Source organism: Rhinopithecus roxellana, chromosome 2 (genome assembly GCF_007565055.1).
Source record: "Rhinopithecus roxellana isolate Shanxi Qingling chromosome 2, ASM756505v1, whole genome shotgun sequence".
NCBI classification, from domain to species: domain Eukaryota; kingdom Metazoa; phylum Chordata; class Mammalia; order Primates; family Cercopithecidae; genus Rhinopithecus; species Rhinopithecus roxellana.
Window position 1 is genome coordinate 61,644,826 of NC_044550.1, and position 14,983 is coordinate 61,659,808.

Here is a 14,983-nt window from a genome sequence, read left to right on the forward strand (position 1 = left end):
TATCATGTTGCCCAGTCTGGTCTCAAACTCCTGAGCTCAAGCAATCCGCCTACCTTGGCCTCCCAAAGTGCTGGGATTATAGGCATTAGTCACTGCATCTGGCTTATTTTCAATTTTAATTTGAACTTTAAAACTCTTCCAAGCTTTCCTTTCAAAAACCTTGCTTAGCTAGAATTTGCTTTACTCTTTAGTTTAACACAACTGGTAAAGAGCCTAGTAGAAGAAAATAACACTAAAAGTATCTTAATTTGTTTGAACAATTTAACATCTGGTAACCAGTTATTAAATCTGTCCTTCTCATGTATATCAATGGTTCTAAATGTACTTCCCCAAATTATGTGACCCAAATGATTAAGTTTCATCTAAAATCCAAGTTGATGCCTGACTCAGGTCTTATTTGAGTCCTGCCAAAACAGACCCATTTCTGTACATTTTACAGTTAATTTTATGGAGAAGGAAAATGAGGAACAATGTCTGCCTTTTGTATTCTTCTTTGAGCAAATTTTAACATCTTACCTTTCTCTGATTAACTAATGAAACCTTTGATATATCTTTATATTTGTATGAGAAGCAATGATTTTACTTTTGGTTAAAAATCCTTGAGCAATTTTTTCACAAAGAATCACAGTGATTATAAACATGAAGACCCAGTACATGAGTTCTCATAAACAATGGATCAAATAGCATCAGTAGTCACTACATCCAATTATTATTTCTGATTTTAGTGGAAGAAAATAAAATTCTGAAGTTTTTACCAAAGGAATAGAAATTTTTGATGAATTTTGTGATAAACATATTTTAGTGAAAATTTCAGACACAAAGACATTTGAAAAGCACTAGAACTGATACCAAAGAACCAAGTCACAAATATTATTAAAATTTCTGGAATTTTTTGTGAAATGTGACTTTTTATTAATTTCTGCCAATTTTGTTCTTAGGAGTTTGCCTTTCTGTATAACCATTGCTTCGTGTGAAAGAAACTTTTCAAAATTAAAATTAATAAGTATTCTTTAATCAACTACAAGTAAAACTAGATTAATATGGCTGTGCTATGGAACATGAATACATGGATAAAATTAATTTTGATGAAATCATTGACAAATATTTATAAAGAAAGGCTAAAAAATGGAAATGCAATGCTATTATTCATTTCTGTGTAAAACTAAAGAAAATATCTGAGGGGAGCCCCAATCATTTTAGAGGTTTATTTTGCCAAGTTTGAGGATGAGCCTGGGGAAAAGAAAAAATCACAGAAATATCTGTGATCCATGATTTTTCCAAACAGGATTTGGGGACACAATATTTAAAGTGGAAAGAGTGGGCAGTAGGGGAAAAAGGTAAGAACAAAAAGGGGAAAGTAGATAATGGAGGCAAGCAGTTGCATTCTTTTGAAGCTTTGATCAATTTCACTGAATTTACATTTTACCTGTGAAAGGAGTGGGTAGTGGAATAGTCAACTATATATTTGTCTGGTGCTCAGTGAATCTTCATTTTTATATAGGATAAAATAAACATAGAGTAGAGGAAGAAGTCAAATATGCATTTGCCTCAGGTGAGTAGAGGGATGACTTCTAGTTCTATCTTTGTCTTGTACCTGTGAAGATAAGCTGTTGATTTATATTCTCAGGGTGAAATTCAGTACAATTTCATTTTATGATAAGGATCTTGGGACCCACAGGATATTTCCTGTGAGAAAATTGTAATAGAGGGCCCCTGAGAAGGTATGGGCCTTCTATCTTTGTGGTTATCTGTTTAGGAATAAAATGGAAAGCGGTTGTGTGTGACGCAGTTCCCAAGCTTAACTTTTCCCTTTGACATAGTGAGTTGGGGGTCCTGAGATTTTATTTTACTTTCATAACTGGAACAGATTTTAAAACCTATTTTTTAAAATATATATATATATATGTCAGTGTCCAAAAAGTATTAATGCATTACTTTTTCTTATTTTTGTATTATTGTATTTTTTAACATTTTTATTGACTTGAATATACATAGGTCACTTTCATTATTTGTTTGATTTCATGACTATTACCAAAAATGATTTTGTCACATAGAGGAGGGAAGTGTATTATAAAGTGATCTCTGACACACACTTGGTACAGGCTCCTGGTACCCATTGTGAAAAGTAAATCCTTTCTGATAATCCAAAGTCATTTGTCAATTTCCTCATCTCAGGTGTCCATTTTCTACTCACAAGGTGGTTTAACAAAAAAAGCATAGAAATTGGGCTCTATCAGCAGACTTTTCCAGTTTCTAACTTGGTAAACTCTAAGTAAATTGCAGTGTTAAGCTTTACTTTTTTTTCAATAGAATTAGAGACTATGCAACTTAGAACAATGGCCTTCAAACTAGAATGTGCATATGTCTGAGTGTTCTCCTGCACAGAGAATTTTAAGGAAATAAAAGTTCCCATCCTCTTTTTACAGTGGTTCTTCTCCCATGTATAAAATGTGTTAACCTGTCACTCATCAGAAATCTTAACATAGAATGCGCATACTGGTGTGTAACAATCTCAGGGTTCCTAATGTGGACATACAAATTGTATTTTTGCTTCAGGGAAAGACTCCTTTAAGAATTAATCGAAGCTCCTAAAATCTGGTCTTGGCCTGTCATACACATATTTGCAGCCAGGGTGAAGCTCTGCATTAGACACAGGGTATTTGACCCTTGCTTAAGACTAAATTGACAGAGTCTTAAGTAGAATAATGAAAGTTGTTATTTTTAATGTAACTAGACTATTTGTTAAGACTTCCAGATTTGGGGTTATTTTAATATAATCCACAGATAAAAATTGTAAATAATTTCTACTGGTGTATTTTAGTCAATAAAGTAGTTAAAATCTTATGAAAATACATGAAATGTTTATTCCTATTACAGTAAATCCTTATCCTATTTTATCTCATAAATATAATGATATATAATACTTATATTTCTGATAATATAATTTGATACAAAATACAATATTTTTCATCTCCTAAAAATAATGAATAAATTATTTAGGGTTATGGCTAAAAATGTAGACATATGCAAGTGCATATGCAAGTTAAATACACAGTTTTTCAAATTTTTTAATATAGCACATTAACTAAAATGTTTGAAGACCATTGCCTCTGAGAACTGAAATTATAGATTTCAGCATTGCTGAGCAATGCTGAGTATAATGTTTAAAGTGGGAATCTGAATTATCTTTCTGTAAAATTGTACTTTGGGAGTTGGAGATATCTTTAATGCCTGTAAACTGATGTTGTTTTAGTTTTTTGTTCCCTAAGGAAGAATAATTTTCCTATAATTAAGAATTTTCCTGTTCTATCATTATAACCTCTAAAATATTAGATCTTTTTTTGTTGGTCTGGATACTTATATCTAACTGAGCTAGGAACAATAATTTTTTCCATTGTCGTCTAACACAAAAGCTATAATCATTGATTTGAGATTTGAGCTATGCAAAATGGATTAGGTTTTCATACTAAAAATTATGAAAGTACTTAGATCATAGGCTATTAAATATTTTTAGACATCTTTTTATTTTAATTTAGCTGTTTTCAGTTACAACTTTCCCTATAAGCACTGTTTTAGCTGCATCCCATTAGTTTGGTATGTTGTGTCTTCATTTTCATTCATCTCAAAGTATTTTCTAATTTTCTTTGTGATTTCTTCTTTGATTTCTTTGTTATTTAGGTGTGTATTCTTTAATATTTACATATTTGTGAATATCCCAAATTTATTTTGATTCTTGACCTCTAATTGTATTATATTGTGATTGATAAACATATTTGAATACTTTAAAATCTTTTCAACCTATTTTACCCTGTACATGGCCTTGTATATGGTCTGGTCTATTCTAAGAGAATGTGCCACGTGCACATGGGAAGAATGCATATTTTGCTATTGTTGAGTAAATTGTTCTAAGGATGTTTGCAAAGTCTAGTAGATTTATAAGGATGTTCAAGTCTTCTATGTCTTCTGTTTCCTTGTTTATTCTCTGTCAAATTGTTCTATTGATTACTAAAAGTGGGGTATTGAAAAATCTAACTATATAGGTTAACTTATGTCTCCTGATAGATTGATCATGTATTCAACATAAAATGACAATTTTTTATATCAAGTAACATATATTACTTTAAAGTCTATTTTGTCTGAGATAAGGATATCTACTCTAGCTTTCTCATGGTTGACATACTTTTTCCATTATTATACTTTTAACCCATTTTCATCTTCAAATCTGAATTGTCTCTCCTGTACACAGCATATAGCGGGATCTTTCTAAAAAAAGTCCATTCTGATAACCTCTGCCTTTCTGTTGGATTGTCTAATCCATTCTAATTTAATTTCATTAGTAATATAGTTAGATTTGCATCTGCCATTTTACTTTTTGTTTTCTCTGTCTTATGCCTTTTTTCCTAAATATACCTTGACTTGTGGCAAAACTATATCAATCTCTGCTTCTATTTCACATGACTTTTCCCTGCTGTATCTCTGTGTGTTCTCTCCTCTGCCTGTAAGAACTTCAGTCATTGGATTTAGAGCTCACCCTAATGCGGTATAACCTCAACTTATCTAATCATATTTGTAATGACCCAATTTTTAAATATGATTATTCTGAGGTTCCAGTAGACTTGAATTTGAGGAGATACTATTGAAATGTTTCTTTTTTAAAAGAAAAGTTTGCCTTTTAAGATAAATATTTTTTCACCAGTTGTGGTTGGTTTTGTAGGGCATAGAATTTATGGACTTCCTTACTTTGTCATTCTGGAAGTAATATCTACATTTTCATTCAGTCAAGAATAACAGCAACCAATCTTTGTTTTTTTTTAGAACACATGCTACTTAAAATAGTATGAGGCAATAGTATTGAAAATCATTTTTGGGGGGAAGAGATTGATTTGTTTTGACTTGTTAGGACCTGGACATGTATCTTGAGTTCTTGAAACATTGACAATCATACAAACAAGCTGTAACATCTACTGTATATTGAGCACCAGTTCTAGAAGTCCCCAGGAATGAAACACAATGGAGTACTTATTGCCTTATCTAATGTAACAACAAATATGTGAAGTAGATGATATTATCTTGTTTTATAAATATAAAAATTGACACTAAGAAGGCTGAGTGACTTCCCTAATAACTAAGTGGTGGGTCTTAAGAAGCCCTCCTTTCTCAGGCAAAAATCCTATGTGTGATATTTCAGGCTTCACCACAGGCAATTACAAAGCATTGCCTGGAAGCCTAGTGGTGGAAAGTTGCCCTCCTCTCAGCAGATTTGGTGTACAGTCAATAGACTGCAGTTTTCTGGAATAGGTTGCAGTCAAGGACTCAAGACAGTGACAGTAGAGCATTGAATCAAGTGTAACCCTCTTCTAAGCTCAGGGCTCTTTGCAGCTGCACTGATCACAGACCCATGGAGTTGGCCTTGCTTCTACTACATTAAATAGCTCATCATATGTACATCAGAACATCTTATATCTTTATGTGTTTGCAAAGTAGTTCCCTCTTCCAGTTCTTCTTCATCTCCACTTAGAAAGCTCTAGTCACCTTTTAAAACCCAGATTTCCATAACACCCACGATGGAGACTATTAATCTGTTCTGTGGGATTTCAGAGCCCTTGCACATTGTTTTATTTTATTGCGCAGTTACCATATTGCACTGTGATTGTTGATATTTCTCTTTTCTGCCAATGAATTAACTTCTAACATGCAGAGATCAAGACTTTTACATTGGGCTGGACGCAGTGGCTCACATCTATAAGTTCAGCACTTTGGGAGGCTGAGGCAGGTGGATCACTTCAGCCTAGGAGTTTGAGAATAGTCTGGGCAATATAGTGAAACTCCCATCTCTTTTACATCTATTTAATGATAGGATTTGGGATGTTACCTAGAATATGATTGTGGAGGGAAGGAAGAAAATAAGGAAAATAAGTGAAAGAAGAAATTAGTGAATTCTTTGCTCCCTTGAATTTGTGCTTTTAAGTGCAATTTAAGAACTTCAGTGGTTTTACATATGATAATTTCCACATGAGAAAACTCTTTGTCAGTCATCCAAGAAAGATTACACTAGCAAGTTTATAGGAACTAATTATTTTTTAAAAACTAAGTTTACCTGTTCAAATTACAAAATGTCACAGCTGGGAACTCCATCTTTTCCACATACTGAACCTCAATGGACGTTGTGGTTGGCCATGTGAAGTAGTTGAGCAAGCGACTGTAGATCTGCCATGTCACGAGTGAGACTGAGCCCAGAACCACCACCAACCAGAGCACCTTGCGAATTTTGCTCTGGTTCTGAACAATATTGTGTATCCCATGAAAGGAAGTGGAGATGGCAAAGTCATGGTGAAACTTCTTTCGTTCAGTGGGAGATAGCAGTGGTTTCTTTGAAAGGCAAAGCTTTATCTTTTCTAAGAGTCCTTAAGGTTTTGCCCATAAAATGATTAAACAAAAAAAAAAGTAATTAGTTAGGAAACCTTAATGCTATCTGTAAAAAAAACACAACTCACATAAATTAAAGAGGTGACTCTTTTATGTGTAATTCATAGAAACTAAAAATTCATCTTTTGTCGTATGATTTATTCAGGAATCAAGAAGTATAAGTGTTGACTACATGAGTTTATTGAGAAGATGCTAATGCTATTCATAGAATGGCTATTATTAATGCAAATGTATTAGTGGTATGGTATTAATAGGTGACTTCTAGCTTTAAAACCAATCCATCTTCAAGGGGTTGGTTACAACAACTCATAAACTTTAAATATTAATTCTTATTTTTTAAATGTTCTTTCTCTTTGAAAGTCCTTTGGAAGTCATGAACAAAATCAGGCTTATTCCTCTGAGAGTCATAAGTATGGCTAAAAGTAGTCTGTTCTTAACTAATGTTTGTCCTATGATGGTATAATTTATGGTAAATGTAGCTTTCATTCTTGTATTCTTTAATGTACAACTATTTTATTTTTTGTTGGTTGTTTAGTCAGAATGTTCAGTGTTCAGTTGTAGTGTTAGTTTAGTAATCTATTTTCTACCTCTTCAGGGAATGAATTCATCCTTTCAAGTCTATCAGGAATCAATCAATAATATTTATTGATATTCATTGGTAAGAACCAGGGAAGGTAACACTACATTTTTTTGGCAATATATGATATGTTGAAAATTTTCTTTTGGTTAAATTTCTTTCCATTTTTTCATAGGAGAAGAGGCAAAGAATCCCTCTGTTGAGGGAAAGGTGCAATACAGGTAAGAGCATGAGATGGGCTTCGCAGTGGAAGATCAGGCTTCCAGCCCATTCCTCGCCTCTTATAACCTGCACAACTTTGGCCAAGTTTCTTAGTCTTATACCTTTTCTGTCAAATGGCAGCAATGGTATCTGCCTTATGAGTTTGTTGTATTAAATATGATAATACCTGGAGAGAGCTAAGCACATTATCTAGATCATAATAAGTACTCAAGGGTATTAGCTATTTTTATCATTCTGCTAATTTAGTGGTGATGTAGTAAATAGCAAAATATTCAAGTATTTTAAAAAACTTTAAAAGTGTCTTAAAAAATTAGTTCTTAATGGCTTTATATATGTTCATAGTTAGGTGAATTAACTTTTATATGCTTTGCCCAAAATAATACTTTTGGAATATAGGTATTCAACCATCCAGCATTAATTTACTTACAAGAAGTTTAAAGCTCCATTTATTATTAAATCATTATTTAATACAACATAAATAACCAATCAAGTAGCTAAACTTTTTATTCAGTTATAGGACATATGCTATAAAAAGGTGTCTATTAACATTTTCTAAGGGAGCTCATTTCATTCACTTACAAATTATATCATTATTTTACAAATTATGATTATTAGTCACTAAGCAGGAGAGCTTGTATTAATATAATTAGCTTGAAGTTGGACTAAAATCTTAGAATAGCACCCTCATTAATGTTGTTTTTAGTATAAAATTAATGAACATGTATCAACTAGCCGGCATAATCCCAGAGAAAAATCAGAAACAAGAAAAAAGTTATTGTTACTAATTAGCAAAATATATTTAAATATGCTCTTTTGTGTATTCTTTAGTCATGACTTGCAAACATATGTGAAGTATTTACTCTGATAAAAGAACAACAGTCTCTGGATAACTTGTACCCTTCCTACAATAGGGATCAAAGCTACTAGAAGGGGAAGACTAATCTAGTAACTAGCTACTGACAAAGTATGACTAGTTGCAAGCATTACTCAAAAACATTTAACTTTCAAGTCCTATCAAAAATCAGCCCATTTAATATAGATCTAATCCTTGACAATTGGTTTGGCCTTTCTAGAGAAATACCAGCTATTTTCTAGTGTTTTAATAGAGTTTTATTATTAGTATTGTTTTAGGTGAATGTATGACTGTCAGGAAGATTAAAATTGGTTTAATAAATGGTCCACTAGTTTGCAAAGCAGAAACTTCTTACTTTCCTGACTGAAGTATATACAGTGTAATTATGACAAGTAGAGCTTGCATTGAGTGCTGATCAACATAGGAGCATTCTGAGGAATATCAAATAAGTTTTGTTACATTTTAAAAATAAAACCTGCAGGCCCACGATAAATAGAAACCAAAAGAAACAAAACAAAACAAATAAAATCAGATTCTAGCATATAGTAATATTTTAAAACTATTTTTGAGTCCCTCATACAAATAACTTTTTTTCTAAGTAACAAACTATTCATTTTTTTTATTTATATTAGTTGTATTGTGTTCAAGTAACATTGGAAATAAAATTTCCCAATGGAGAAAAAAAATCCCTCTTTTCTTACTTCTGGCCTCTGGAAATGAAAATTATTACTGCTCTGAGGAGTTCACTCCTTACTCACCGTTCTCAGCATACACTTTTGATTTTTCTGTCTGCTCCATTTGTGATTTCAGTTAAGCAAGAGTCCTCAGGGTAACCCAATTTTCATCAATAGCAGTATTCATTTTGTGGCCTTTATATAAAATACAGCAGTTGAGGTTGTAAAACATGGAAGCAATTTAAATGTTTGTGTTGCTATGTTTGGCCTCATAAAGCACATAATATGAACCAAAAATGTTGACAGAACCAGGTATGGGCATTTACGAACTGATGAGAAGCTAACCCAGAGTAAAAGGCAAAAAGTATCATTAGGAAACCATTTTCTCACAGTTAAAGGGACAATTCCTATCAAATATCTGTAGTTTAACAGTGGCCCCTGACCAGACTAGTTGAAACTCCAATGCCTCACCTGGGAACGTCTTCTTAGCTTTTCTTTTTACCTTTGTCTATATTCAACTTCAAATCAAAATACAGCTGGAACAAATTTTTTTATGGGAAAGATGTCTTCTCTTGTTGATGTTTCTTTCTTAGTATCAGAGGCTCTTTCTAACAGGAATAATAGCCAATAAATATGACAAAATAAAACACCAAAAAATACCTCTCAGGAAGCAATGATGACTGAAAACAACAACTTACTAAAACATAAAGGCTAATTATTTTTTATATGAGCACTTCTGGAAAATTGTTAGAATTTATTATATTGAATAATAAACTGAAAAATGTGCCTTATTGTGCATAAATGACACCATCTCTTGACAGAAGTCAGTGATTGCATGTATCTCTACCTAATAGAGCTTGTTAGAGTCACCATTTTATAAGCATGTCACAATTAATCATTAATATGGTTATGTATATTTTGCATATATTTGAAAACTTGTAAACTCAGCACTATCAGTTCAAACTAGTCTTATATGGAGGCCAACTAATTCCAAGTGATGTAAGTAAGGAATCTGGCTAGAGGTCCTCAGTCATCACAGTAAAGATTTCAGGAATAGGATCAATTTCACGATATATGAATTTCTCCATTAAAGAACTCTTCTTTGGGGTTAAATTATGTATTAGTCTGTTCTCACACTGCTGATAAAGACATACTCAAAACTGGGTAATTTAGAAAGAGGTTTAATTGACTCACAGTTTCACATAGCCGGGAAGACTGCACAGTCATGGTGGAAGGTGAAAGAGGAGCCAAGTTAGGTCTAACATGGTGGCAGGCAAGAGAGCTTGTGTAGGGGAACCTCCCCTCATAAAACTATCAGATCTCGTGAGACTTTTTCACTATCATGAGAACAGCATGGGAAAGATCTGCCCCCATGATTCAATTAACATCCACAGGGTCCCTCCCACAGAACATGGGCATTATGGAAGCTATAACTAAAGATGGAATTTGGGTGGGGACACAACCAAAACATTTCATTCTGCCCCTAGCCCCTGCCAAAACTCATGTCCTCACATTGTTCAAAACAAATCATGCCTTCCCAAAAGTGCCCTGTCTTAACTCATTTCAGCATTAACTCAAAATTTCACAGTCCAAAGGCTTACCTGAGACAAGGCAAGTCCCTTCTGTCTATGAGTGGGTAAAATCAAAAGCAAGTTAGTTACTTCCTAGATACAAGGGGGTACACGTATTAGGTAAATACACCCATTTCCAAATGAGAGAAATTAGCAAAAACAAAGGGCTACAAAGCCCATTCAAGTCCAAAATCCAATAGGGCAGTCATTAAACCTTAAAGTTGCAAAATGATCTCTTTTGACTCCATGTCTCATATCCAGGTCATGCTGATGCAAGAGGTGGACTCCCATGGCCTTGGGCAGCTCCACCCCTGTGGTTTTACAGGGTACAGTCCCCTCTTGGCTGCTTTCATGGGCTGACATTGAGTGTCTGCTGCTTTTCCCGGTGCATGGTGCAAGGTGTTAATGGAGCTAACATTCTGGGGTCTAGAGAACAGTGGCCCACTTCTCACAGCTCCACTAGTGAGTGCCCCCATGGCAACTCTATGTGGGGGCTCCAACCCCACATTTCCCTCCTGCACTGTCCTAGCAGAGGTTCTCCATGAGGGCCCTGCCCCTGCAGCAAACTTCTGCCTGAACATCTAGATGTTTCCATGTATCATCTGAAATCTAGATGAAGGATCCCAAATCTCAATTCTTGACTTCTGTGCACCTACAGGCTCAACACCACATGGAAGCTGCCAAGGCTTTGGGCTTACACCCCCTGAAGCCAGGTTCTGAGTTGTACCTTGGCCCCTTTTAGCCATGGCTGGAACAACTGGGAAACAGGGCACCAAGATCCTAGGCTGCACATAGAAGGGGGACCCTGGTCCTGGTCCAGAAAACCATTTTTTTCTCCTAGGCCTCTGGGCCTGTGATGAGAGGGGCTGCCATAAAGGTCTCTGACATGTCCTAAAGACATTTTCCCCACTGTCTTGGTGATTAACAAATAATAAAAGGAAAGAAAGCTTCTTCTTAAACTTATTTGCTCAAATTTATTCCTCTCTTCTATGATATTTAAAAACAATAAATGTATCTGCTCTTTTTCACACAAATCTGGTAACTCCTCATCTCTCCTTTACTTTAAAATGAGCTTCTAAACACTTTTCTCCTTCTCTATTTAGCTTTGAAAGTACTTTATTCTCACTTCTACCTTATTACTGATTTTGGTAAATTTAAATTCCATCTTCTCTGTTGAGTTAGGAAATCTCCTTCCATTTTCCCTCATTTCCCTTATTTGAAATCAAGCCCAGTGTCCTCTTCAGAGTTATGCCTTGCTTCTCCTTTGTGACCTCAAGTTTCTTAACTTTCTAAGATATTTCATTGAAAACAAATATGGAAGTGCCCACTTTCCTTCCTTCTATTTCATCTGCTCACTAAAGTTGTTTTGAATAGCAAATGTGTTTGACAGATGTAGATTTTCATTGAGAGGGACTTGTAAAAAAGTAATAAGAAAAAAAATTTGAAAAGAGAGATTTCAAATTTTCTTCCTCTCTCCCATACCGCCCAAATACTTACACACATAAAGGTAGGTAATTAAATGAAAAAAACAAACCAAGTGAAAATCTAGAGAGTTCTGAAAAACTGTTTTCCAGTACCTCTGAACAGGTAGCATCAACAACAACAACAACAACAAAACTACCTATTAGTGTTAATAAATGCAAAGGATGAACGTAAAAAGCATGCATAGAAAAACAATGCAACCAACCTTTTATCTGACCTTGCAATTGAAATTAGAGCCTATGCAACATTAAAAACAATATGCAGTGTCTAGAGAAGTATATTCTTTCTGACCCGTTACCAGTTATATAGATACATAAATGTGTGTTAGTCAAATATTTCCTGTTAATTCTATTTTAAAAAAATTCTTATGCATTTTAATATAAATTTTGATTCTGTTAAACTGGCATATATCTAAAGGTATAAATAAAACTTTGACTACTATTTTTAAATTTAGCTTTAAATTAAAATTTTATATTTTATTTTCTGTTGGGGGTGATACATGACCATTAATAATGCTACAATTAATCTTAGATTTAGACAAACAAGATACAGCCTACAAGGCCTGTAAACAAAGATAATTTAAGGAATGCTTTTTTAAACATCTGAAATACATATTTTATTCTTAATCTCAGAAGGAAAAACAAAAGCAACCTCACAGCTTAGAATGTTTTTAAAGTAATAAATGGTTCAGTGGTGTCCTGCTTTGGGTCTATAATAATACAAAAGACAGAACTAATAGGGTCATTTTCTGTTATGACTATGCATAAGTGTTGTTGGTTAGCATTTATATTACAATATTTTTATAGAGCTATAGGTGGAAGAAATTAGCCAAGGTATATATATTCAAAGCAAACAAATTCATGCATCTGAAATAATTCCATGTAGTGAAGAGAGAGACTACAAAATATCAAATCCAATGCTTCTTACCATTCCCCACCCTCATCCATTTAACAAAGGAAGCTCATAAATAAGGAGAAAGAATGTAAGTTCTACAGAGGAAGGGCTTTTTGCCTGTTTTGTTTGTTTATCTATCCAACTGCAAAGAAATATGCTGCTCATTGAATGAGTAAGTTCGTCCCTGGACTGGGTGTGGTAACTCACACTTGTAATCCGAGCACTTTGGGAGGCCAAAGTGGGCAGATAACATGAGGTCAGGAGTTTGAGACCAGCCTGGCCAACATGGGGAAACCCTGTCTCTACCAAAAATACAAAAATTAGCTGGGCCTTGTGGTGCACACCTGTAATCCCAGCTATTCGGGAGGCTGAGGCATGAGAATCACTTGAACCCAGGAGGCAGAGGTTATAGTGAGCTGGAATCAGACCACTGCACTCCAGTCTAAGTGACAGAGCAAGATCTTGCCTCAAAAAAAAAAAAAAAAAAAAAAAAATTCAAAAAAAGAAGTTTGCCCTTTTTTATTACGCATTATGATGAAAATTATTGTAATTTTAAAAACATTTTATTTTAAAAAGTGCAAACTTAGCCTGGCTCAGTGGCTCATGCCTGTAATCCCAGCACTTTGGGAGACTGAGGTGGTTGGATCACAAGGTCAGGAGTTCCAGACCAGCCTGACCAACATGGTGAAACCCCATCTCTACTAAAAATACAAAAATTAGCCAGGCGTGGTGATGCATACCTGTAATCCCAGCTACTCGGGAGGCTGAGGCAGGAGAATTGCTTGAACCCAGGAGGCGGAGGTTGCAGTGAGCCAAGATTGTGCCACTGCACTCCATCCTGGGTGACAGAGCAAAACTCCGTCTCAAAAAAAAAAAAAAAAAAAAAAAAAGTGCAAACTTATGGCAAAGTTACAAAAACTATACAAGGAATACCCACATATACTTTACTTTAATTCAATGATTTTTAACATTTTCCCACACTTGCTGTATCTTCATTATTAAACGTATGAACCTCCTATCTCTTAAGCAGGATATCCTACTGCATAAATACAATACAGTGATCTCACTTAGAAAATTTAACTTTTTTTTTTTTTCCTGCCACAATATTTTTAATTATGTACAAAGGTCTGACATGGCACCCAGGGACCCATTTCACCCACTGCTCTGTTTGGCCGCCAGTCTTTTGTCTCTCTCTTCAACAATGGTGAGGCGGATACCCTTTCCTCGGGGAAGAGAAATCCATGGTTTGTTGCCCCTGCCAATAACAAAAATGTTGGAAAGTCGAGTGGCAAAGCTGTTGCCATTGGCATCTTTCACGTGAACCACGTCAACCAAGAACCAGGATGCCTCTCTCTGTTGGTGATCACACCAATTCTTCCCAGGTTAGCACCTCCAGTCACCATACACAGGTTACCAGTGTCGAACTTGATGAAATCAGTAATCTTGCCAGTCTCCAAATCAATCTGATTGGTATCATTCACCTTGATGAGGGGATCAGGGTAGCGGATGGTGCGGGCATCATGAGTCACCAGATGAGGGATTCCTTTTGTGCCCACAAAGATCTTTCTCACTTTGCATAACTTGCACTTGGCCTCCTCAGGTGTAATACGATGTACAGCAAAGCGACCCTTGGTGTCATAGATCAGACGGAAACTCTCTCCTGTCTTGTCAATGCTGATGACATCCATGAATCCAGCAGGGTAGGTTATATCAGTTCGGACCTTGCCATTGATCTTAATGAACCACTGCATGCAAATCTTCTTTACTTCATCTCCCGTCAGGGCATACTTAAGTCTGTTCCTTAGGAAAATGATGAGGTGGAGACACTCTCTCAACTTGTGGGGACCGGTGGATGGACAAGGAGCAAACACACCGGTCAATTTATCCAGCATCCAACGCTTTGGAGCTGCTACCCGCTTCAGATGCTTCTTAGGACCACGAGCCATGGCTGCGTTAGGCAAGGAAAGAGGACCTCCATTTTCTGGTGCGTGTAGAAATTGCGAAAATTTAACTTTTATACAGCATTTTATTTAATGTGCAGCTCATATTCAAATTTTCCAAATTCCTCCTCAAATTAAATTTATGATGTTTAATTTTCCTAATCCAGAACCCAATCAAGAATCATAGCTGACATTTAGTTTACATGTCTATTTAGGCTCCTTTAATCCAGAAAAGTTCCCTAGACATTAATTAATTTTTTTATTTTTTTGTCTTGTCATTACATTGCTATTTTCAAAGAATCCATCTCAGAGGCTTTGCAAAATGCCTGAGATAAGAGTTGTTT

At 35.0% G+C, this 14,983-nt stretch overlaps 1 protein-coding gene and 1 pseudogene across 2 annotated transcripts in view; both read right to left on the bottom strand.

The window, feature by feature from the left end:
- Positions 1-8,927, bottom strand: part of ASIC5 (acid sensing ion channel subunit family member 5) — a 35,210-nt gene extending 26,283 nt beyond the window's left edge. The window contains exons 1-2 of the mRNA XM_010358036.2: positions 8,837-8,927; positions 6,098-6,404 (exon numbers count right to left, since the gene is read on the bottom strand). Of these exons, the coding sequence (XP_010356338.1) occupies positions 6,098-6,404; positions 8,837-8,876 (347 nt within the window). The 5' untranslated portion in view covers positions 8,877-8,927. The remainder of the gene's footprint in view (positions 1-6,097; positions 6,405-8,836) is intronic.
- Positions 8,928-13,804: 4,877 nt separating this feature from the next.
- On the bottom strand, positions 13,805-14,662 carry LOC104658105 (annotated as a pseudogene). The gene has a single exon (XR_747382.2). The product of XR_747382.2 is annotated as a 40S ribosomal protein S4, X isoform-like (transcript).
- Between the last annotated feature and the right edge of the window lie 321 nt (positions 14,663-14,983).